Here is a 24,791-nt window from a genome sequence, read left to right as displayed (position 1 = left end):
TGGAATTCAATTTGAGAAAGTTTAAAAGTAGAATATTTTTATCGTCCAAAACGGATAATTCCTCACGAATCTACGGACCGCACCAATGATCAACCGATCAAATTGTCACTTAGCCACATCAATAACTTATGCTAATATATTCCAGCATTATTTTCATTCTTTATCCTAATGTATAGGATAAAGAATATTTCTCTCTGTACTTATGACGCTTAGTGAGCCTATTTCTGTAGCAAATAATAATAATTTTTATTAAGCAAGCCCAAGAAGAATCAGCTAACTGAGGGTCGAAGAAAACCCGTGCTATGTATGTAATATATTTCTTTGATGTTGATGCTAATCATAATTGTCATCATTTCACGCTAATCCATCCATCAAGGTCCTCCACCACCCTAGACATACACACGCATCAATGCTACAGCCCCACCCTATGTATGGGTGGTGACCATCACAATGGATCATCTTCGATGTGTTTGGGAAAGATCTGCTGTTGCAATGTAAAACAAGAGATCTATCTCTTCTCATTTCATCAGTACTCATCTTGCATGTGATGCATGCATGAAGCTGGTTAGCATGCAGGCGTATACTAGGTTAGGGTTGGGGGGAAACCCTAGACGTTGTAGTGAGTGCCGTATGGGGACCTCACTCGCACACACTTGTCCAATCCGTCACCATCGACAATGTGCAGGATTCAACCCCATGTCACTGACATCTCCATCACACTGTTCTTTGCACCGCCGCCGCCGCCTCCTTCTCCTGTCCTGAGCTTTCAGTCGCCTGCATGCGTCATCGGTGCATGCAGCAGTGTCGACGAGCGAAGAAGCATCTATTTACTTAAATGATATATGATTGAATAATCACAAATCCTAAATATTTAAGCTGTTAGGAAATATCTTAATATATACTCTGATATCATCTCTCACGAGAAAGTCCGATTAGATTTGACATATGAAGTACCGCTCACGAGTAAGTCGGATAGATTTGATGTGTGACTGAAACCTAAATATATATAGTACAAAACCTAATGAATATAGCTCATGATTAAGCTTGTCGCGTGAACGAAATCCAATTATATGGTGCAAAATCCCAATGGCAAACAAGTACGAGATCGATTCGTATTGAATTAACAGGCAGACATGAGTGTTGAAGACGATGCAGTTGACTGATGGACTCCTGAGACCAAATCCTAAATCTCCTTCTTGATTCCATGAACTCATAGCGAGCCACCGACATGTGGAACGAAGAGGAGCTGTTTCCAATTGCTGCAATAAGGGAGTTAAAATGACTCGATCGAGACATGAAGGTGATGGATGTAATGGCGTGAGTCGCTCGTCTGAAGAACGAGAAGGACCATGCAATAGTAATGAACCGACCGTGTGGCTCACCTCAGTAATAACAGGATATCTTCACTTGGTTTGATACATTAAAAACAGTCCTGTTTTTATCTTTTATCGTCTCGATAACAAAATATCAAACATTTAGATGTTCTCAAGAGTACAAGCACTTGAAATGGGACGCATCAGATCATGGTCTGACAACTACAAAGATCTAAAACCATCTGATCCCGGGGCAGAGAAAATGGAAGCCACACAGGGAAACCAATACCGACGCTTTCCATCTCTATGACCATCGTCGATCATGGCAAGACCTTCCTGTATTTTCCAATGCGAGAATCATTAAGTATTTGCTATATTTAGGAATTAGGCATAAGCAACCGGCACTTACCTTCAACAGAGTCTCAAGAGCATCGATCGCACGACCAGAGGACCACGAAAGTCTCTTCTCCAGTTCTTCGATGGTCACATAGCCTTGAGCCTGCATGAGTATAATTCAACAGCAGGTATTAAATGTTGGATGCTCATGTCAAGCTAGATTATCCATTAATTAATTCTGAACTTAATAATGTAAAGTAATCCTATTAGCATAAGTATCGAGGACTGAGAGATTTATGTCAAAAAGTTCATAGGAAGTTGGTCGATACAGCATATATCACAGTGAGAAAATATCAAGAAGGAACTCCAAGATCTCAGATGGAATCTAAAGACTTGGGAGCTGTCACCACCAGGCACCAAGCCTTATGAACATGCCACCTTTTTCTTTTAGTCTATGCACCAACATGATAAGTAACATCATCATGACAACAAAGCCAACATGTAAGAGTATACTAATTCACCAAATTGTCCATTTCGGTGATTTAGGAAAAAATTGATTCGCTCTAGCTTACTACGGAAAAAGTTTCCTGTTATACTGATTATACTGATGCTTCTTGTTCGGCTGTATCTTGTAGCAGTTTAAATGTTGTTTCAGTGACATAATTTTCATTTCTGTGAAATTGTATGCAATCATGCACTATGTAGTAGTATATATGTTCCAACGAACAAACAATGAATATCATGTTACAAACAAAACCTAGGCCAATTTAAATAAGTATATATATTGAGAATTTTCCCAGATAACAGAGTAGCCAATACAACACCGATTATTCCTTTTTAGTGTGAATGGATGCAGATAGATCAACACAAATATGGTTCCATCAGAAGCTTGTTTTTACTGCAAGCTACTTCTCCCTTCACTTCAAATTTGATCTACTTTTTCAAGGCAAGTGAATTAGATATACTTCCTTTCTTTTGTATGCTACTAAAATCCTAGAGAACAAACCATCAGGAATGATGAAAGAAATTAAAGTGTAAATGGTGTAAGTAACGACTAAACAAAAAAACTGTACAACCCAAGACGACATCGTGAAACAGACAACAAACCTGAGCCACTTCAAGAATTTCATTATGATCCTTGTTCAATTCAGTAGGCACTGAACGAACAAGCTTTTTCTTGCCAACTGCTATAACTTCAAAACCGCTACCCAGGACCTGAAAATTTATAAAATGAGCAGACAAATCATGTCCGGTCAACATATATGTTCTAAACTAAGATCATTAGACGTTGCCAAAGGTACAAGAGACGGAAGCAACCTCAAGAAACACTCTACAAGAGATGGCCCTAAAACATCTTACTGAAAGAAAAGAAAAAAGGACAGCTCTGTATATAACCCATCATCAATTCAATACCTTTAGCTTACTTATAGCACGGAGGCAGTCATCTTCAGTGACAGCCTCCCGAGCAACTTTACGCCTCTGACAAAGAAGACTACAGAGCTCTTGCAAGTTGATTAAACCTCCATTGTGAGATCTAGTTGACAAGCATATGTCTACAATCTGAACTCCTGCCTTACCATATAGCCCACATTGGAAGAAATAACAAATTAGCACCAAACATAGTATACACTATACAGTATGAATCAGCTAATCCAAATCTAAAGTTGGTACCGGAAACTGGATTAAATGTTTGCACAGAAATTGTATGTGGAGTCACAAAAACTCACCAAGCTCATAATAGAAGTCACCAATCCCTAGCAACTCAGCCCAAAATCCCTTGTTTGAGGCCAGAGGATCAACTCCAACTTTGGCACACATCTCATGGAATTGTGATCTAAATGTGGGGTTTTTACGGATGTCATTCTGCAACCAACCCAATCATCAAACTGGAAGCACTTTAATCCCAAATCAAAAGTAGCTTTACAGTGATTCTCAATCAGGAATCTTAAAATGAAAAAAATAATAAATGACTTATTTAAACAGATCACAGCTAACAAGAGGAATTTCAACCTTACAGAAAGGGGAAGTAATCTGACTAGTCATAACAAAACAAGACAAATATATGAGCCTAACTGATTAATCTAGTAAATAAACCAAAATATAAATCTAACTTGATCCAATTCTATATTTTTAATCTTTCCTTGGATGGCTTCCTAGGACAGATATCACTATGCCTTAACCAAGAACAGCCCTTGTTTAACTAATCCAACTTTCTGTGCATATCAGTTACCAAAAACAATCTCAGAGTTATTTTTCTAGGCATCTCAAACCATTCTTATTATCTCTATACCGCCAGTTGATCCAGGAGATGGATTTGTAAACTGTTATGCACATCTTAAACAGAAATTGCCAACCAACTTTTTGAATAATAAAGACAAAACAATAAAGAGGTCAGAGGAAAGTTGATGCAGTTCAGTTTGAAGTTATTTTAAGAAAAAAAACTTCAAAGAAACATTGAGCACACAAATATTGACAATAGTCACCTAAAAATTCAAAATGTGGTTCCAATATTGCATAAACAGGTATTAAAAATCAAGTTATATTCCTAGTGTAAGAAACAAAGAGAACTGAGGAAACAATTCTATAACCATTCAATAATGTTCAGTAATGTTAATACACAATAAAAATATAAAAGAGAAAAAAATTTATTTGAACTGTAGATGTGCTGACAATATGCAATTGAATTGTAGTTTGCTATTTAACCTTCAACACATGCAGAAGAAGTCGAGTAGATCTTCATCACCAACTTCAACAAAAAAAGTTCCATTCTATTCAACTCTTACAAGATTGTATTCTGTAATTAAATATTTTGAATCAACAGCACAAGAAGTAATATGTTTCCACTTTTTTATGTATATATTAATGGACACAGACATGAAAAGGATCACAAGAATATCCTTCATGATTATTAATATACTGCTAGACAAAAAATGTAAAACCATCATTTTTCATACTAAACTCTAACAAACGTGAACTTCCATGAAGCTTGTAAGAAACAAGAATTTGTCAACCAAACAAGATGTTTTGTGCAATCTTCATCACTTGAATAGAATGACAACAACAAACTTCCATACAACTTCAAGAAAAGATCAAATTGTGATTTCCGGTCCTTTCAGTTTATCAGAAATGAAAGCTATAGTTTACACTTTAATCTCCAACGGAAGTTAATTTTGTATATTCACGTATGTGTATATATAAGTAATCAATAAACCAAAAGCATCTGTTTCTTCACCAACTCGGATCTAGAATCACTCTAATTCTTTCATAGTTGTTGCAAACACCCAATAAGCCACAACTCTTTCAAACAAATTTGCAAACCCCAATCTGGGGCTCTAAGTGAGACAAAAAGAGAACAGACAAGCAAAACACACAGATGCATGCTCAAAAAATCAACTATATTAACACAAACAAAACAAAGGACAATATGCAATGAATAATACTACCTTGTGCTTGCGAGCAAAATCCTCTAACTGAGTTCGAAATGTTTCGAGCTGTTCCTTCATGACATCTGCCCTGATCCTGGCAACATTTTCACCAACTAGTCGATATTGATCCTATTAATCAAACAGAAAATAACTATTTAAACATCCATGACGTGAACTAATAAGCAAGAACGTAGATTTTGGTTTATGATGATAAACAAATATAAGAAAAAATAAGTTATTTGAAAAAGAAAAATACAAACCGTGTTTTAACACATGTACATAAACACATCAAGCACAAAATCATAGTCAGAAACTAGTACCCGTGCAGCAGCCGCACTCTTTAAACCTGCAATCCCAGGTCTTCTCCTCATGCTTCTGAAACAACACAACAATATACTCAGAACAGCTCGGAAGTTACAGTTAATTACGCTCTAGACATAGTTGAAACTAGAAGTACCATCAGCAGGACAACAATTGCGGCCAATTAGATTAATTAGGAAGAATTGATAGGGCTCAAAAGAATAAGGAGCTATCCGAATGAATCAAGCAGAATAAACAGACCTTGAAACTCCCAAGAATCTAAAAGTTCCGATTAAGATCGATAAATTGGTGTTCTTTTCTTAAAAAAAAAATCTGTTATTTAAGGGTTGAACGATGGAGTTAGAAGAAACGGCTTTTTGCCCTAATTAGTCGAGGGAGAACCTTGATAAGAGGAGCTACGATCAAGCAAGGCCTTTCTCCTAGTAGGAAACCCGAGGTGAAGATAATGGCGGCAGTCGCAGGCCTCCGGTGAAGACTTTGGCCACGTGCTCTTTATCAGGTGGCGGTGGTAGTGATGGCGGGCCTACCGCTGGTGACAATTGACTTCCGACTCGAAAGGATAGGGAGAAGCAGCGTACGTCGCCGGAGGTGGAGTCGCAGAAGACCGATCTCTAGGGCGCCGGCGACGGGAGGAAGGGAGATAGAGAGATTCGTGCGATGACAAACTTGGGAATTCCGTAAATATTCGAAAAAACTATTAAGTAGAAGAATAAGTCTTTTACGTATTTGCCCTTTCCAAGTTTTCAAATAACCTATTTGTCCTAATAAATCTTAATATAACATATATTATAAAAGTTTAATTCAAATAAATTCTTTCTCAGACTATACTTTAAAGGATAAAATAGATCTAATCGACATGGGACCAATGTATTTTTTGGGATATGATTGACTTAAGCATCAGAAGGGCTGACTCGAGTTCTCTCGATCTCGATCTCAATCCTTTAGAAGGTCTTGAGTGACACTTTGAGAAATCGAATTTTATCGATCGATTTTTCTCTGTTCATTACTTGGCATCTCGGGACGTGCTGCCTCTGTAACATCCGAATCTGAGTTGAGTCATTTTTCTCTCTCTTTTTAGGAAAACTAACTAATAAGAAGGATAGGAGAGAGAGAGAGAGAGAGAGAGAGAGAGAGAGAGAGAGAGAGAGGAGGAGGAGGAGGAGAGCTGAGCACCGACGAGAGGGAGGCGGGCTTTGGCCCAAGACTGGCAACAGGAGGAGGCCGCCGGTGACAGTTGTGGAAGGAGCATGTCGACTATCGAGTCAGCTTAAGCATCTTTTATGTATGAATAATGTACAGATTGAGTACTTATTTCTCGAACATATTGCAGAATCATCTTAATTGAAGAAGCACATAAAATGAGCACATCTCAGATCAATAGATGCCATATAAAGTTTTCTCAGCTGTAAAATCTTTATGTAACATCTTCTTCTTGGCATTGTCATGTGAATCTGATCAATGTGGGCTACTGGTAAATGCATCTGAAGTTAGCAATATGTGAACCTTGGGATGATTTGGATGGACTCTCTCTATCTCCAGAACAGGGAGGGGAGGGAGACGTCAGCTACTGCTGGTTTATATTTGCTTCAACTAGGCCTTACTAACCTTTTACCCCCTTGAATTGATCTTTCTTTTCACTGTAATCCCGTGAAAACAGATTGCTTAATCATATATAGTAGAAGAGCAATCTAGCTTTGTTAAGCGATGGAAATGTCATCGATAACTGAGATAAGATTAAGATTAGAACATCTTATTCTAAAGCCACAGCTACTTTGTCATTGTTCACCCACAATAACAATTATGATCTTCCAACCAACCTTTAGACCAATTCAGCTCTCTCTCTCTCTCTCTGTCTATCTATCTATCTATCTATCTATCTACCTCCCTTTATTCAATACATATGGCAAGCTTGCAGCATCTGATTCCGCGTGAATGAGTTCAGTCAAGAAAAATATAACATAAGAATGCGTCTCGAGTAAAGAAAGGATGATAGGAGTTGCAGCTGCTCACACGTTTATCCAATCAATCACCCAATGAAACAATGTGCAGACAATTCCAGACGCAGCAGGCGAAGTGGACATCAAAGAAAAGAGTACTAGTGTGTTGACGATGACTCCTGGAGGGACCAATGACGCCGTGAGGGAGGACAGCATCCGAGCGAGAAGGAAAAGTAGAGCAGCAGTGGCCACCACATCGGAACTGCTCCGACCTGTGGAAGAAGATAAGAAGGGACGACTCTTCCTTCTCCAAGTGCCCCCACGCCTGACGAAGAGCTTTGGAGACACGGCAAGTATAACGTCTGCGTCCCAGTCTCCGGTGGGGAGTCACCCCTTCGTTCTTCTCGACAGCGACTTCCTCCTCCACCGGGCTTTACGTAGTTGACCGGATGAACACGTCTACAGGTGAGAACAGCTGAGGACGTACGAGTATACATGTGGCAGAGGTTGGATGCAGCCGTCTATTGTGCCGGTCGCTTCCACCACTGAGACTTCCACCTGTATATCTATCGATCACGTCTATGACTAAAGCTCTTAAATATAATAGTATTATTATTACATTCCAACACTTTTTGAATGTGACCAAATTATGGTGGTGCGAATGTTCAGTCTATGCTTCCTCTCAACCCTCACCAGAAGTTTTCCCCCACCAACCTGGCAACATTTTCTTTCATTAAAGAAAAATAAATTGTGATTTTTGAGGATACTTAAAAGGACAGCATGCAAGAGTGACATCTGAAGGAAGGCCAGGGTATAATTCGAGTATTCATGTTCTCAGATGATGATGATGATGATCTACTCACCAGTCTTGAATCAGTCATGATCTGAGGTTGGTCAGGTTGCTGGGACTTGAGAGACTCTTGGGCAGGGCAATGAACATTAACATCAAATCTGTTGCAATCAAGGAGTGATCCTCATGAATGCAAAAGGACTATGAATTGATTGACAGACGTAATCTGTATGTCTTCTAGTGTGAAACTTTGTCTCAGATATTTAACGCTGAAGCCATCAGCAAATAGAACAAGCAAGAGGAAAACAAGACCAATTTGTACAAGCAAACCGTCCAAGATTGATTGATTAGCATGAGACTGTAGGAATGGAAGTATGTATGGCAAGCATGATGGATGCTTGCCAATTATGCTATCATTACATACAGTATGTGTCACAAATGATTGGAAGAACATCTGTGTGAAATGAAATTTCTGTAACCATCTACAAGAATGAGCAAAAGGAAAAACAACAAAAAACACTTTTACCATATATTTACATGAATATAACTACAAAGTCTGGCTTTGGGTGTGACAGCTTCCTAAGGTAATCTGGATAGAATCTGAATACTTTCGTTCCCAAGCTTTCTGACCTCCCCATGCAGCTTCTGCATAATCCGCAATAAGTCCTCCTGTATTGTGAATTCCTAGTTTTTCACATGCATCCTCAACTCTTGTTTTTCACGGGCTGGTTAGCTCAACCCAGGCTGGTTTAGCTTAACCCGTACGAAGGTTGGATCATTTTGGAGAGATCTGACCGCAGAATACACACCCTCTTAGAGAGAACCTTCAAACGAGACTCGAAGCTGCACAGGTCTAGGCGGTTGCACGGATGATGCATTGGCTAGGCCCTGAAGCATTTTCACGACATCCACTGTATCGTCGAGATAATACTTTGCCTTGCTTGGTTTTTGGCCGACCGTGCATGCAAAGACTTCGGCAATTGCTGGAACTGATGAATTATTTGTATAACTGCTGATGCTCTCAAACATGTCTTCGTCTGACCTATCGTCACCTATGCATAGTAAAAAATCCGGTTCCTTTCCCGTACTCAACAGAGTTGCCATGAGATTTTCGACCACCCTGCCTTTGCTTATCCCCTACATATAAAAGACTGGTCAAGGCTGAATAAAACTAGCAAGCATATGCGAATAATAAAAGGAGACCTACCAAACCAAGCAAGCCAAGGCATGGTCAAAGGTTGAACAAAATTGAGGAATAATAAGTAATAAGAAAAGAAGACCTAGCAACCCAAGTAAGCCAAACCAAGGCTATCTATTCTAGATCTCCAAATTAATATTATTACTATTTTTAAGAAATCCTATCAGAACTTGTGGGGGCATCCATGCATGCTCAAGAGGTAGGCAGATATTCCCTCAAAGTCAATCCTAATCCATGCACCTTTATTTTGAAAGCTAAGCTTGTTAGATCACGATAGTGATATTTGGTTCAGATCTAAAGCAAAAAATTTAGTGAAGGAAACAGAACCAATATCAACTTCTTCATACCTGAGGGTTCACTTCTACAATATGTTGGCCTCTTTTTACAACTACAGGTTCATTGGCAAGCACATTCTCAAGATGATCAAGGAGTTCCTTTGCTTGACATGAACCAAAATCTGGATCAGCCTCTTGATGATGCCAAACTAATGCGCTTTCTTTAGGTTCTATGGAGGATCCATCTGTGGCCTCCATGTAGAGTCTCATCACAGGTTCTGCAATCTTCTTCCAATTGAAGTCTGTAGTCAACATGCACGACTCCCATGGAACATCTTTATTCCACCTGCAATCCAAAACAACAACCAACCAGTCAGTCATAAGAGAATACCACCTTCCCTTCAATTCAAATCATAACGCATGGTGTTGGTTAGACCAATCAATTCAGAATTTCACTTTTCATCACTTTGTTATCATAGCCAATTATATATACCACGTGATTATAAATAAATCAGCAAATAGACAAACTTTCATACCCAGTTTTTTGCTTGGCTTGTGTATCTTAATCATGACATAACAAGGATATTTCACTTCATCTTCTGAAGACAATTAAAATTATGTTACTGACTCAGGTTTTATCAGGTTCAAACATTTCGAAGCTTCTATACAATGACATGTATGTCTTAACTTCTGAAAGTAAAGTTTGTCGCATTCATTAATGTGGCACGTTCAATCACTTTCTTAGAGCTAACCGTGTCCACATCCTCCAAAATGAGTAGAAAAACCTTTGATCACAAAATGGTACTGTATATGCATAATAAAAAGGCAACCTACAGCATGAGGATCCCACCAATGCGAGATATAGGATGGTCAACCTAAATAATCTTATCTTAAAGCAAAGACACCACCCTCACACAGTTTGTACAATCTATAATATGGATATTATCAAAACACAAGAATATGAGAATATGAATTCTGTAAGAGATTTTATGTGTACTCCATGATTATATGTTGTATGTTTTACCTCATAACTTCTTAAAAATTATTTTTGACCATTAGACAAGGTACACTCTTCCCCTACCAAATTTGCTATGGTAAATAACAAAATGATGCCACCATTGAACAACCTATTAAAGTAATATAAAGTTTGCTATTTCAGTGCAGAATTATTACCTCGTGAAATATCCATGCTCCGCAGATATCCCTAACTTTTCACATGGTGCAAACCATCCGCTCAACTCATCTTTTCCCCGACCACTGACCAGAAAAACAACATTCTTTGGGTCACTGCATAATCCGTTCAGAACTGAAATAACTTCACTGCTTGGCTTTTTGACAATAGAAGTATGAGGCATCATGGTCCCATCATAATCAAGCAAGATAAGCCTGCTAACTGTCCTCTGGTATGCCGAAACAATATACTCAAGGGACAGCTTCCTAAAATTAGGACCAAGAGCAACGACACGGAAGCTCATTCCAAATCCAATCCCCCAACACCTTCTTAGGAAATGATCTTTGCAAGCTCGCTGCAAGTCCTGATCGAAGGACCTTGCCCAATATGCAACGTCGTGGGAACTGACATACTTATAATGCTTCTCATGCCGCAGCTGCTTCTCGGTCTCCGGCATCGTGATGGCCAAATTTATCGCCTCTGCCACCGCATCCACATTCCATGGATTGACCCGAATAGCTCCACTGAGGGAGGGCGAGCACCCAATGAATTCTGATACTACAATCATACTTTTCTTGGGAGAATGGACCAGTGCGGGGCTCTGATGTCTGCAGACTGTGTAGTCGTATGGGACCAAATTCATCCCATCTCTAACAGGATTCACGATGCAGCACTCAGCCACTGCGTAAAAGGCAACCTTCTCATAGGTTGGTACAGCATGGTAGATCAATACAATGGGCTCATATCCAGGTCTACCGAAACGTTCATTGATTCTCTTTGTGATAGATCCTATCTCATCCTGGACCTCTTGCACATCCCTCCCCTGGCTCCTTGCTGGATTAGCGATCTGGACCAGCACAACTTGCCCTCTCAACTGCGGATGCTCCTCCAATAGCCGCTCCACCGCAAGAAACTTCATTCCGATACCTTTGAAAAGATCAACATCATCCACTCCCAGCATCAAGATCCTGTCTCTGTAAACCTCAACGAGCTCTTGGACTTTGGCAGTTGTCTCCGGAGAAGATATCACTGATTTGAGTTGACCCATGTCAATCCCAACAGGGAGGATCTTGACGGTGACCGTCCTTCCATAGTACTCGATGCCAATATAGCCTCTCTTGGACTGGTAATCCAGGCCAAGTAATCGGGAGCAAGAGGAGAGGAAGTGGCGGGCATAGTCGAAGGTGTGGAAGCCAACGAGATCGGAATTAAGGAGGGCCCGGAGGAGCTCATCCCGAACAGGAATGGTTCGGAAGATCTCCGAGGAAGGGAATGGAGAATGGAGGAAAAATCCCAACTTTATGCGAGGGGAGCGCCTTCGGAGGAAGGTCGGGAGGGCGAGGAGGTGGTAGTCGTGGATCCACACTAGATCGTCGTCCGGGTTGAGGAGCTCGATGAGGCGGTCGGCAAAGAGCTTGTTGGCGGAGAGGTAGGAAAGCCAGAGGGCGCGGTCGAAGGGAAGGCCGCCAAGGGAGGACGGCGAGAGAGGGAGGAGGTAGTGGAGGAGGGGCCAGAGATAGTGCTTGCAAAACCCGTCGTAGAACCGGCGGTGGAGGTCGGCGGGGATGAAGACAGGAAGACAGCGGAAGCGGTCGAAGAGGATGCGGGAGACGGCGGCGTGGTGGACGGGGTCGACGGTGGCAGCGAGGGTGCCGACATGGACAACCTCAGCGGCGGGCGGGAGGCCGGAGTGCAGCTGGAGAGCAAGCGCGTCGGGGTCCCGGGAGAAGGATAGGCCGCCGGGCGAGGCGGGGTCAGTGGCGGCACGGAGGGGGAGGCGGTGGGAAACGATGATCCTCCGCTCCCGCTGCGACGGTGAGGCGGGGGGGCTATCATAGTCGGCGGCGGCGTCCATGAGGCGGGGGAGAATAGGAGGGCGGAGGGGGGAGGCGGCGAAGTCGGAGTCGTCGCCGGCTACCAGCTCGAGGAGGTTGGCGGAGGAGAAGGAGGGCATCGCCTGCGCCGCCGACGGATCGGGAGATTGGCCGCGGGTTATGGTTAGGGTTACGGATCACGGTGACGGTGAAGGCGGTTTGCTATCGGAGCGTGTTGCAGAGGAGGAAGAAGACGGAGGAGAAGAAGGAAGAGGCGGAGACGGAGGAGGGACGCATTTGCGGGGTGACGGAGAGGAGAGGGTTAGTTCAGTTGGGTGCCGCTAAGCATTGTTCTACAGGGATCGGAGAACCAGAACGGTGAGGATAAGCGAGAGGGGATCCGCTTCCTCCGCTTTCTTCGATGTCTATCTTTTCTTTGGGTTGAGGTGTCTGAGAGGGAGAAGAGAGGAAACGGCGGATGGAAACGGATAGGGGAGACTAAAAGGAGGATTTAAACTGGAGAAAGTGTTGGAGGTGGGTCGTTGGGCAGCTGGTGGGGGTGACCGACAGTAAACGGTGGCTTTTCCTATTACTCTCGCTCGGGGTTAGATTACGAAATCCGCCACGTCCACCAGGTTGCAGATTTTTCCTTTTTTCTGATATTTATAAAATAACAAAAAAAATATTTTTAAGAAATAAAAGATTTTTTTTTAATTCCTCTCCTACATAAATCCACCAAATTAGAGCTCATGGTTAAAAAAATATAAGAGATGAGAAAGGCCGAATGCATAGTTTGATGATGTGATGTATCATTCATGCGTATACTGTAGCATTTTATCATTCAATTTATTGGCCATGATTACCATTCAGAATTGTCCACCTTTTCGTGCTACTATCCGTTTCTATGATTCCTCCTATTCATTTCTAATATGCAACTTTCATGCGTTTGCCATTACTCGTTGGCTAATAGTACGATAGAACGGGTGTGGAACACCTTTCGCGGCCTGACCTCCAACCACGATCACAACGCCGACAACAACAATATTATTATTATTATCTTCATCAATATCATCATCAATTTAAAATTACCATAAATAACATCAGATTACTGTTTACGTCTAATTATTAGAATTAAAATAGACCTTTTGCGCCCGCCTCTCTTAAGTGGGTTGCATGAAAAGCTCGGAGGCGCCCGGCAACCCTGGGGGAGTGTTTCATAAATTTGGGTTGGAAAATTCCACTGCTCCCGACACGTGTCGGTGTTTGGGGGGCAGCGGCTGCGACGACGACGCCGTCCACGACTGAACACGTAAAAGAATTAGGTGCCCACAGTGCGCACCTACAGAAAGGGACCCACCGTCGGGAACAGACTAGCGACGGATGCGGCCTCCAGCGTTGAGAGGTACGTCGGATGGGCGACACGTGGCCAACCGGATGAGGTTGACGCAACGCTGACGCCGCCCGAGGCGTGTCACGCTCTTGACTGCGTCGACGTGATGGTTATCCAAACCCAACCCCCCAGTGCCCACGTAGCTGCCCCACTAATACTGCCTACGTGGACCTCATTTGGGTCCCAGCTTTTCATACCGATCACTTGCGGTCACTCCATTCCCCTGATGTTACTTAGCTAAGCGTGATCCGCAGACGGATAAAGAGGGATGACCTCTCAAGAAGCGAGGAGGCACACGTAGGATTAATTATCACACGCTAACGATGTACCAGTCTCTTTTCCCTGTCTCGCTGTTGGAGCAAGAGTGGATCTTCCTCTAGCAATATAACCTCTCTACGCTAAACAATTATCTTCTGCTGATTGAAAGAAATGGATTGTAGAAGATTTGAACCTCCATAGATAACATAAATGACCTTGTGGATGGTGGGCACCCCCCCTACATACCTAAGGAGAGCCTGGATAATTTAGTGAAGTAGTTAAAAAATCATGGTCTGATCCTAATCGGCCCCACTTCTGCATGTGGTGTGCGGAAGACAGAGAGAGGAAGATGGGGGGGATTAAATCTAAGTAATCCAGATTTGAGGATTAAGACCCGAGATTTGGGATAATGTAGAGTAAGTGCAGCTGTGATATAGGAAGTGTGAATAGGCCCATGTTGGCATATTAGTGCCAAACTTTTGATTATAGTATGTGGGCTTTAGGGCAGGACAACATCCTTTTGTCTTGTTGCCTTTGGACCCTAATGCACCAACCTTTGGTTTCTGCCGTGAGGGAGCCGATCTTTGACAGGAAGAGAGTGAAGACTTGCACAGGAGATGTTGAGCAGAAAGGAGATGCCGTATCTGATATGGAATTGGGTGCGACGTGTTCCATGCATGATGTCTTAGACTTGGACTACAGATTGGATTAGGCCTGGATTTGAGTGTCTAGCAGCCATTTGAGAACACCTACTGCGAAGCTTCGATGATGATAACCTATTGACTGGATTCACTTTGGAAATAAGTGGACGTCGATACTACTATCCAATGGCAGTCGCTTCTTGTATGATGGGTGATGATACATTGGAACGAATAAGAAGGGTGATGAAGGGTGGATAGGTTATGTATGATGTGCAGGCATTTAGTGGGGCGGCCTCTGTTACGGTAAGTAACTTTTCTAGCATGGCCTCGGGGGCTGACGCAACTTGGTTCGGGTCCGAATGCGTGGGGATCCGGCGCAGCATTCCTCGGGGCCGCCGGGGTGACCGGTTGCGGTGATCTGGGTGTCCCGTCAGGGGGAGAGCTCCGCTGCAACGTCAGGGAAGAGGCAACCTCGCCTTCGTTCCTGCACACAGGTCGGGTCGGAGGCTCGACCCGACCCCTCCGACGATCAAGTCAGATCATGTGGAAGGAAGCTTTTCTAGTGAAGAAGTCCCCCCGTTCGTTTAGAACTCTGGGGTATTTATAGATGAGTTTTGATGTTACCTGATGTGCCCGCTTGCAGGGGCAGGACAATACCTCACGTGGCGTCTGACATTGCCACGGGGATCCGGCGCGGAGAACCGGGCTGCCGCAGGGTATGGGCGAGCCTCGGTCGACGTGCTCCTGTGCCTCGGTTGAGCGCACGGGGTCAAAGCTGAGGTGGTTGGCTGAGGGCTGGTGACGTCGGCGCACGTCGAGTCGGCATCAATGCTTGCCTCCTCGGGCAGTGCATCCACCTGGCATGCTGATGTGGCGCGTTGCCATTTTTGCCCTTATCATATTCCCCCCCCCCGAAAGGAGCTATGCGTCGGTTGTCACGCAAGGGGAGTCTGATGCATGGCTTCTATCTCCAAGTAGGCTGGTCGCACGGGCGCAGTTTCGGGGAGAACGGAGCCGAGGGGGCCGAGGAGCACGACGCAGGCGGGTGAATCGCGCAAGTGTGGTCTCGGGCGGCATGAAACCGAAGAGGGGCGAGGAGCACAGCGCGGGCGGGCTGGCCGCGCAGGTGTGTCTCGGGTGGCGTAAAACCGAAGAGCCGAGGAGCACGACGCAGGTGGGCTGACCGCGCAGGTGTGGTCTCGGGTGACGTAAAGCCGAGGGCCGAGGAGCACAACGCAGGCGGGCTGGCGCGCAGGTGTGGTCTCGGGTGGCGTAAAATCGAGGGCCGAGGAGCACAACGCAGGCGGGCTGACCGCGCAGGTGTGGTCTCGGGTGGCGTAAAGCCGAAGAGCCGAGGAGCACGACGCAGGCGGGCTGGCCGCGCAGGTGTGTCTCGGGTGGCGTAAAGCCGAAAAGCCGAGGAGCACCACGCAGGCGGGCTGGCCGCGCAAGTGTGTCTCGGGTGGCGTGAAGCCGAAGAGCCGAGGAGCACGACGTAAGCGGGCTGGTCGCGCAGGTATGTCTCGGGTGGCGTAAAGCCGGAGAGCCGAGGAGCACGACGCAGACGGGCTGGCCGCGCAGACGTGGTCTCGGGGGGCATAAAGCCGAAGAGCCGAGGAGCACGGCGCAGGCGGGCTGACCGCGCAGGTGTGGTCTCGGGTGACGTAAAGCCTAAGGCCGAGGAGCACAACGCAGGCGGGCTGGCCGCGCAGGTGTGGTCTCGGGTGGCGTAAAGCCGAAGAGCCGAGGAGCACGACGCAGGCGGCCAGGCCGCACAGGCGTGGTCTCGGGTGGCGTAAAGCCAAAGAGCCGAGGAGCACGACGCAGGCGGGCTGGCCGCGCAGGTGTGTCTCGGGTGGCGTAAAGCCGGAGAGCCGAGGAGCACGACGCAGGCGGGCTGGCCGCGCAGGTGTGTCTCGGGTGGCGTAAAACCGGCGAGCCAAGGAGCACGACGCAAGCGGGCTGACCGCGCAGGTGTGGTCTCGGGTGGCGTAAAGCCGAAGAGCCGAGGAGCACGACGCAGGCGGGCTGACCACGCAGGTGTGTCTCGGGTGGCGTAAAGCCGAAGGGCCGAGGAGCACGACGCAGGCGGGCTGACCGCGCAGGTGTGGTCTCGGGTGGCGTAAAGCCAGAGAGCCGAGGAGCACGACGCAGGCGGGCTGGCGTGTTCGCGAGGGCCATGCGGCCGAGTAGCACGACGTGCGTCGGGCTGACCGCGCAGGCGTGGTCGCGAGGGCCATGCGGCCGAGGAGGTAGGCTCGGGCCGAGAGACAACTCAGGCGGGGGGGCCGCGCTGAGGTGAACTCGACGGTGAAGGGCCGAGAAGCTCGGCGTAGGCAGGCTGCGGCCGAGTGACACCGCTCAGGCGGGCAGGTCGTTCTGAGAGGAGCTCGGCAGAGTGTGGCCGAGGGGTTCGGCGTAGGAGGGTCGACCGCGCCGGTAGTCTCGGGAACATGGTGCCAAGGAGCACGACGCAAGCGGGCAGGCCGCACAAGCCTGTCTCGGGAACATGGGGCCAAGGAACACGGCGCAGGCGGGTTGGGGTCGTGCAGGTGTGGTCTCGGGTGGCGTAAAGTGAGGAGCCGAGGAGCACGACGCAGACGGGCAGACCGCGCAGGCGTGGTCGCGAGGGCCATGCGGCCGAGTAGCACGACGCAGGCCGAGGAGGTAGGCTCGGGCCGAGAGACAACTCAGGCGGGGGGGCGCGCTGAGGTGAACTCGACGGTGAAGGGCCGAGAAGCTCGGCGCAGGCAGGCTGCGGCCGAGCGACACCGCTCAAGCGGGCAGGCCGTTCTGAGAGGAGCTCGGCATAGTGTGGCCGAGGGGTTCGGCGTAGGAGGGCCGACCGCGCCGGTAGTCTCGGGAACATGGTGCCAAGGAGCACGACGTAGGCTGGCAGGCCGCGCAAGCCTGTCTCGGGAACATGGGGCCAAGGAACACGGCGCAGGCGGGCTGGGGTCGTGCAGGTGTGGTCTCGGGTGGCGTAAAACCGAGGAGCACGACGCAGATGGGGCAGACCGCGCAGGCGTGGTCGCGAGGGCCATGCGGCCGAGTAGCACGACGTGCGTCGGGCTGACCGCGCAGGCGTGGTCGCGAGGGCCATGCGACCGAGTAGCACGACGCAGGCCGAGGAGGTAGGCTCGGGCCGAGAGACAACTCAGGCGAGGGGGGCCGCGCTAAGGTGAACTCGACGGTGAAGGGCCGAGAAGCTCGGCGCAGGCAGGCTGCGGCCGAGCGACACCGCTCAGGCGGGCAGGCCGTTCTGAGAGGAGCTCGGCATAGTGTGGCCGAGGGGTTCGGCGTAGGAGGGCCGACCACGCCGGTAGTCTCGGGAACATGGTGCCAAGGAGCACGACGCAGGCGGGCAGGCCGCGCAAGCCTGTCTCGGGAACATGGGGCCAAGGAACACGGCGCAGGCGGGCTGGGGCCGTGCAGGTGTGGTCTCGGGTGGCGTAAAGCCGAGGAGCCGAGGAGCACGACGCAGACGGGCAGACCGCGCAGGCGTGGTCGCAAGGGCCATGCGACCGAGTAGCACGACGTGCGTCGGGCTGACCGCGCAGGCGTGGTCGCGAGGGCCATGCGGCCGAGTAGCACGACGCAGGCCGAGGAGGTAGGCTCGGGCCGAGAGACAACTCAGGCGGGGGGCCGCGCTAAGGTGAACTCGACGGTGAAGGGCCGAGAAGCTCGGCGCAGGCAGGCTGCGACCGAGAGACACCGCTCAGGCGGGCAGGCCGTTCTGAGAGGAGCTCGGCAGAGTGTGGCCGAGGGGTTCGACGTAGGAGGGTCGACCGCGCCGGTAGTCTCGGGAACATGGTGCCAAGGAGCACGACGCAGGCGGGCAGGCCGCGCAAGTCTGTCTCGGGAACATGGGGCCAAGGAACACGGCGCAGGCGGGCTGGGGCCGTGCAGGTGTGGTCTCGGGTGGCGTAAAGCCGAGGAGCCGAGGAGCACAACGCAGGCGGGCAGACCGCGCAGGCGTATTCGCGAGGGTAATGCGGCCGAGTAGCACGACGTGCGTCGGGCTGACCGCGCAGGCGTGGTCGCGAGGGCCATGCGGCCGAGTAGCACGACGCAGGCCGAGGAGGTAGGCTCGGGCCGAGAGACAACTCAGGCGGGCAGGCCGCGCTGAGGTGAACTCGACGGTGAAGGGCCGAGAAGCTCGGCGTAGGCAGGCTGCGACCGAGTGACACCGCTCAGGCGGGCAGGCCATTCTGAGAGGAGCTCGGCAGAGTGTGGCCGAGGGGTTCGACGTAGGAGGGTCGACCGCGCCGGTAGTCTCGGGAACATGGTGCCAAGGAGCACGACGCAGGCGGGCAGGCCACGCAAGTCTGTCTCGGGAACATGGGGCCAAGGAACACGGCGCAGGCGGGCTGGGGCCGTGCAGGTGTGGTCTCGGGTGGCGTAAAGCCGAGGAGCCGAGGAGCACAACGCAGGCGGGCAGACCGCGCAGGCGTATTCGCGAGGGTCATGCGGCCGAGTAGCACGACGTGCGTCGGGCTGACCGCGCAGGCGTGGTCGCGAGGGCCATGCGGCCGAGTAGCACGACGCAGGCCGAGGAGGTAGGCTCGGGCCGAGAGACAACTCAGGCGGGCAGGCCGCGCTGAGGTGAACTCGACGGTGAAGGGCCGAGAAGCTCGGCGCAGGCAGGCTGCGGCCGAGCGACACCGCTCAGGCAGGCAGGCCGTTCTGAGAGGAGCTCGGCCGTCTCGGACCGAGTCGTGCGAATGCAAAAAAGAGGGGGGTTAGACCGAAGCTAACCGTGAGCCAAGAGGCGGTCAGGCAAACATGGAGCCTTCGCTTGGAAGAGACTGATGAAGGGGCTAGATTCCTTGCACGAGGATTACACCGGATAGCAACCGCGGGTGCTTTACCGCTGCTACGGGGTCCGTCGCCCAGAGTCACTCTTCCTTGTGGTCACCAAAGCTTCCGCCGCGATGTACCGGTTGGCTCACTGGAGCATATTTGGTACTGTAGTGGGGGGTCGCTCTACGAGGGACCAACAGAATCTGGAAGGTCGCAAGCCTACCATGAACGCCTGCATCAACAAAGAGGGGTGAGTGTCCAGTAAGCTCTGGATTTGCGTGAAAGCGATCCACGAAACGTGAGAGGGGCTCGTCCCCTCTTTGTTTGAGTCCGAGGAGTAGTGTCGCGGAGGGCCTCGGCCGGGCATGGGCTGTGAAGTGGAGCTCGAAGTCCTTGGCGAGTTGGTCGAAGGAACTGATCGTTCCGGTTTTCAGGCCGCCGTACCACGCGCGGGCTGGACCTCTCAAGGTCGTGGGAAACGTCCTGCACATTAAAGCGTCAGACGTTCCATACAGTGCTAGTTGAGCACGGAAAGCGGCAACATGGTCCGCTGGGTCAGTGGCGCTGTCGTATGCATCCAGAGAAGGGAGCTGAAAGTTCGGGGGAACGGCGTGATCTCGTATCTCCAGTGCGAACGGAGATCCTCGGTGTGTGTCCACCCCGGGCTCTCCTTCTGAGTTGCGAAACTCCTTCTCTAGTTCGTCGAGACGCTGACTAAGAAGGTATAGCTGGGCTCGCAGGGAGTCCGTTGATTCCGGAGATAATACCTCGGGCTCCGGACGACCGCTCGGGTTTGTCCTTACTGGATCCCCGAGTGGGGTCGGTCTGACCCGAGGAGAAGTGGAAGGCTCCAGAAGCGTCATGTGGGCCCGAGCGGGCGGCTCTTGTTGTCGTAGCGGTTGAGTCATAAGTGGGGGTGTCGGTTGGGAGACGAGTGGGATGATGGTTTGCACCATATCCGTCAGAGCTCGGACTTGACGAGCGAGGTCGTAAAAGGCCTCGGATGACACCGGCGAGGGGACGCTCGGAGCGCCCTCGGGCGGAAACTGATCCGGATTGTCGACTGAACGCCAGCCGCGTTCAGGGGTCGCGGGGAGGTCGTCAGCCCACGGCCCGTCACGCAAGGGACGCACAGCCTGCGCCCCTGCTAAGAACGATCCCTCGGCGGGGAGTTCGTCGGGATCAGCCTGAGGATCCCTCGACATTCGGCCCTCCTTCTAGCGCTAATCTGTTACGGTAAGTAACTTTTTTAGTCGTGGCCTCGGGGGCCGACGCGGCTTGGTTCGAGTCCGAATGCGTGGGGATCCGGCGCAGCGTTCCTCGGGGCCGTCGGGGTGGCCAGTTGCGGTGATCTGGGTGTCCCGTCAGGGAGAGAGCTCCGCTGCAACGTCGGGGAAGAGGCAACCTCGCCTTCATTCCTGCACACAGGTCGGGTCGGAGGCTCGGCCCGACCCCTCCGATGATCAAGTCAGATCATGTGGAAGGGAGCTTTTCTAGTGAAGATGTCCCCCCGTTCGTTTAGAACTCTGGGGTATTTATAGATGAGTTTTGATGTTACCTGATATGCCCGCTTGCAGGGGCAGGACAATACCTCACGTGGCGTCTGACATTGCCACGGGGATCCGACGCGGAGAACCGGGCTGCCGCAGGGTATGGGCGAGCCTCGGTCAACGTGCTCCTGTGCCTCGACTGAGCGCACGGGGTCAAAGCTGAGGTGGTTGGCTGAGGGCTGGTGACGTCGGCGCACGTCGAGTCGGCATCAATGCTTACCTCCTCGGGCAGTGCATCCACCTGGCATGCTGACGTGATGCATTGTCATTTTTGCCCTTATCAGCCTCTATAAGGGTTAGGTTTTGGTTTGGTTAACTCTATCCAACACAATAGAGGTAAAAAGAAAAAAAAAAAAAGATAGAACACTTTTGAATCGTACCAGTGGAGACGTGAAGATGAAGTAGCTGGTGACTTTACCCAACCAAGTTCACTTTGCCATGTGGAAACAGCACAGCTGCAGAAGCTTCTTCCCGCTTTCCACCTTTGCCTGGATCCAGAGCGCAGAGGAAGCAGGTGGGAGACAGCATTAGGTGGTGGCAAAACCATGGACACCGGGGCCATGTCAGAGGACAGCGGAAGAGAGTCCTGGATCAAGTGAAGGCTTTGCCTTCATCTCACATGATGCTCATCCAGGAACGAGCCACTCTGCGTGGCACCTGTGGGAACAAAACATCCGGATAAGTACTCGAGACATTTTTGGAAAGAAAGTACAACAGGAAGGACTGCACCTAAGATCTTGACATTATCTAACTTGCAGGAGGACAAACATATGATACCATGTACTTCACACACCCATCCCATAATAGGATACATAAATATCACATGGTTCTCCTGCCTATCATTGTTGATCACCTTGATGAGTACATAAACAGGCCTCTGTTTATCAAAACAGTATCAAGAAATCATATCTGAAGAGTGATTCACATTCATAATGCTACAGTACCTAACAGGACAACAATAGATAACAAGAGAACTATCTATAATATGATCCTCTCACTGGTGAAAACATGAAGCCAATTTTGTAAGGATTCATGATGCATAAATGGAAGGATAGCAGGTAGAAAGATTGAACATGACACAACGCTACGTGAGTAACTGGAAGCTTCAAGATAATTCAGACTACATACCATACTCAGAGGAAAACGAAAGATATAGCATGAAATTTTCTCTAGCTTGGACCACATAAAAAAAGTAAACCATAGCAGAGTAAGCGTCAAACTATCCATTACCGATTTCACTTTCCAATTTTCAGTTACGCATGCTTATACTTCATAAATTGTATCAGCAAAGTGCTACTGGCATATTACATGATCCTCAACCCAAGTTATAACGTATTTGATGTATTTAATCCAATAAATTTCCCATATTTCAACCCACAAAATCGTGAAGTGGTTTACATGTAAACTCTTAAGTGAATACACCATCTGAATGCATCCTGAATCAGTGTTTCTCTCACATCCCTCTGAGTTTAATATTGTCATCAAGAAGCAGATGCATGATTATTGGTCTGTGACCCCTTTGCCTCCTTATTTTTGTCCAGTAAAAACGAAGTTCGAAACTATTGGGATCCGCTGCCTGGTAAAGTTGCTCTCAATACAACATATTACTCGATAGTCATTCAGAAATGAGATACCATATGGCCAAGTCATTATCAAGTTCAAATGATTCAAAGGCCAACAGTAACTGTATCAAACTCTTTCAATGAACAGGATTTACGCCAATTCACTAGAATAGAAAGCTTAGGAAACAGAAATTCTTTATCACGATATTTCTACTCTGAATAAGTACATTCATGAACTAAAGGTTTTGTGAGAAGAAAGTTACTCAAACCAATAGCAAAACTCTGCTAAATGATGAAGCAATGAACAGAGCTGCAAGAGAAACTTTATCACTTAGATTCATTTGAGAATTTAAAGGTATGATAGCATAAGACTCCCAACGTTGTTTTTCAAATTGGTTGCCTACTGATTAAACAGCTATTTAGGCAATTGACACCTAGAAAACTGGCAGTTCCATGGCTTACATATTTAAACCAAAATTTGGACGATCCTGAACCAACACGCTGTATATAAATCACTCACAAATCAGTCCTCCGCTCATCCTAACATAATTTAAATTCGTCAAAACAGTGAAAAGAAAGAAAGAAAGGAAAAGAAAAATGTACTAAGATCAGGGGGATGCAAGAGATGACACCACCACAAGACCACAAAAGAATAAAAAGATAATAACCTTTTCGTTCTATTATTTTTTCTTCTCTTCTTTCCTTTCCGCTTTTCCCCCCTCCCCTCCCATGTTTTCCTCACCTTTTTACATGAGCAAATTCTTCTGCACTTTCTCTAAGCTTCTTAATGAAGACCACAATATTCTTTTTATGTGGACTTACAAATTTTGTTGCATGTTCTTTCAAATGATTACGTTATCAATGAATCCAAGTGAAAATTACAGAAAATTTTGGGTCCTTTGCAAAGGCACAGCTGCGCAAACTGTACAACAAGGTTCAAGATGTTAGTAACATGGCCAGTCACACTATAATAGAACACCAAAAACCTTCTCCTAACTTAGCAGAAGTAGTACTTACTGTGTACATAGATATAAATCCATATTATGTATTCTATTAAAATCAAGATTATCTACAAAACATATATATATATATAGCATAATTAAGAACTAAAGGTAGTAAGCCACAGTGATAATGCCTTTCTAAACAATCACGAGGACTTCAAGTACCATCGAATACACAATTAGCAAATGTAATTAACATCAATTCAGCACTCAAAAGTGGAATACTAACAAGCTTTTACATGCTTTCATGCAGGCACGTCTCCTGCAACATCTAAACAAATCAAAATGTGAATGAATTTCAGCTGAGATCAAAATGCACTTAAGGAGATTCCAGGAAACATATCTGATCTTAGAATTGGGATTAATGCAGTTTCAATGAGTGGTTAATGCCTCATTATCTTAACAAGGTTAGACGAGTCCATCTGGTAGTCAAGATTTATTTATACAGGTCTAACAAGGTCTGCGAGAAACAAATAAAATACCAAAAGAACTTAATTAGACAAGTAAAATGTGCAGTATGGATAGAAGTTGAAAATCATGCTTGGTTCATTACCCATGAGACTTGGTCCGTTTGGAACCTGCTGTTCAAGCCTGCCATGGATGAACCCAATGGACTATATTTCAATGATAGGTCTTTATATGTAGGAGCTGCAATTATATGTTCCATTATGCCACAAGACCACTCTTCTCCCTCCCATCTTTGTCCATGAAGGCACTGAAATCAAGTTCGTGTTAGTTCTACCCAATATCAAATTCTCATCAAAGATATCATCAACATGAAAGGTAAGCCCAGGAATGCATTCTTTTCCATTCACATCGTACTCCTTGAATTCAAATCTATCTTCCATCCAAAGACTACATAGCGATGGACCCATCTCTCGTGGATGTGATGCATGGGAAACTCTAGATATGATGACCCGGAGTTCATTGCAGCATTGGAGAGTTTTTTTATTTTGCTAAATCCTGAATAAATTCCATTCCAATACCTCAAATCTAAACCACTGAG

The 24,791-nt window shown here is 47.5% G+C and overlaps 2 protein-coding genes across 3 annotated transcripts; both read right to left on the bottom strand.

Moving 5' to 3' along the window:
- Nucleotides 1–1,387: 1,387 nt before the first annotated feature.
- LOC135585141 (vacuolar protein sorting-associated protein 22 homolog 1-like) lies at nucleotides 1,388–6,060 on the bottom strand. 2 transcript variants are annotated; one of them, XM_065130701.1, is made up of 8 exons: nucleotides 5,777–6,060; nucleotides 5,395–5,449; nucleotides 5,093–5,203; nucleotides 3,377–3,512; nucleotides 3,063–3,217; nucleotides 2,757–2,864; nucleotides 1,723–1,812; nucleotides 1,388–1,649 (listed from the first exon to the last, which is right to left on the bottom strand). In XM_065130701.1, exons 2-8 carry the CDS (start codon nucleotides 5,443–5,445, stop codon nucleotides 1,536–1,538), a joined length of 765 nt encoding a protein of 254 aa, XP_064986773.1. In that variant the 5' UTR covers nucleotides 5,446–5,449; nucleotides 5,777–6,060; the 3' UTR covers nucleotides 1,388–1,535. The 2 variants fall into 2 exon arrangements, with proteins under 2 accessions (XP_064986773.1, XP_064986774.1); XM_065130702.1 differs by having other exon boundaries at nucleotides 5,974–6,041.
- A 2,553-nt stretch (nucleotides 6,061–8,613) lies between these two features.
- Nucleotides 8,614–13,076, bottom strand: LOC135625268 (probable alpha,alpha-trehalose-phosphate synthase [UDP-forming] 9). The gene is made up of 3 exons (XM_065129814.1): nucleotides 10,769–13,076; nucleotides 9,668–9,941; nucleotides 8,614–9,259 (listed from the first exon to the last, which is right to left on the bottom strand). The coding sequence occupies exons 1-3, from the start codon at nucleotides 12,718–12,720 to the stop codon at nucleotides 8,936–8,938; spliced, it is 2,550 nt and encodes an 849-aa protein (XP_064985886.1). The 5' UTR covers nucleotides 12,721–13,076; the 3' UTR covers nucleotides 8,614–8,935.
- Between the last annotated feature and the right edge of the window lie 11,715 nt (nucleotides 13,077–24,791).

This window comes from Musa acuminata, chromosome BXJ2-10, assembly GCF_036884655.1.
Source record: "Musa acuminata AAA Group cultivar baxijiao chromosome BXJ2-10, Cavendish_Baxijiao_AAA, whole genome shotgun sequence".
NCBI classification, from domain to species: Eukaryota; Viridiplantae; Streptophyta; class Magnoliopsida; order Zingiberales; family Musaceae; genus Musa; species Musa acuminata.
The sequence above is the reverse complement of the archived record's forward strand: the minus strand, read 5'-3'. Positions and strand labels throughout refer to the sequence as shown.

Bases quoted from the DNA above. Each gene is read 5' to 3' on its own strand.
- LOC135585141 (XM_065130701.1), bottom strand. From the start codon at position 5,445: ATGAGGAGAAGACCTGGGATTGCAGGTTTAAAGAGTGCGGCTGCTGCA. The intron at 2,865-3,062 runs GTATTGAATTGA...ATAAATTTTCAG, and splicing joins GTGCTATAAGTAAGCTAAAG to GTCCTGGGTAGCGGTTTTGA. The intron at 1,650-1,722 runs GTAAGTGCCGGT...TGGAAAATACAG, and splicing joins CTCTTGAGACTCTGTTGAAG to GAAGGTCTTGCCATGATCGA.
- LOC135625268 (XM_065129814.1), bottom strand. From the start codon at position 12,720: ATGCCCTCCTTCTCCTCCGCCAACCTCCTCGAGCTGGTAGCCGGCGAC. The intron at 9,942-10,768 runs GTAATAATTCTG...TTTGGATTGCAG, and splicing joins GAGCATGGATATTTCACGAG to GTGGAATAAAGATGTTCCAT. The intron at 9,260-9,667 runs GTATGAAGAAGT...TTTTATATGTAG, and splicing joins TTGTAGAAGTGAACCCTCAG to GGGATAAGCAAAGGCAGGGT.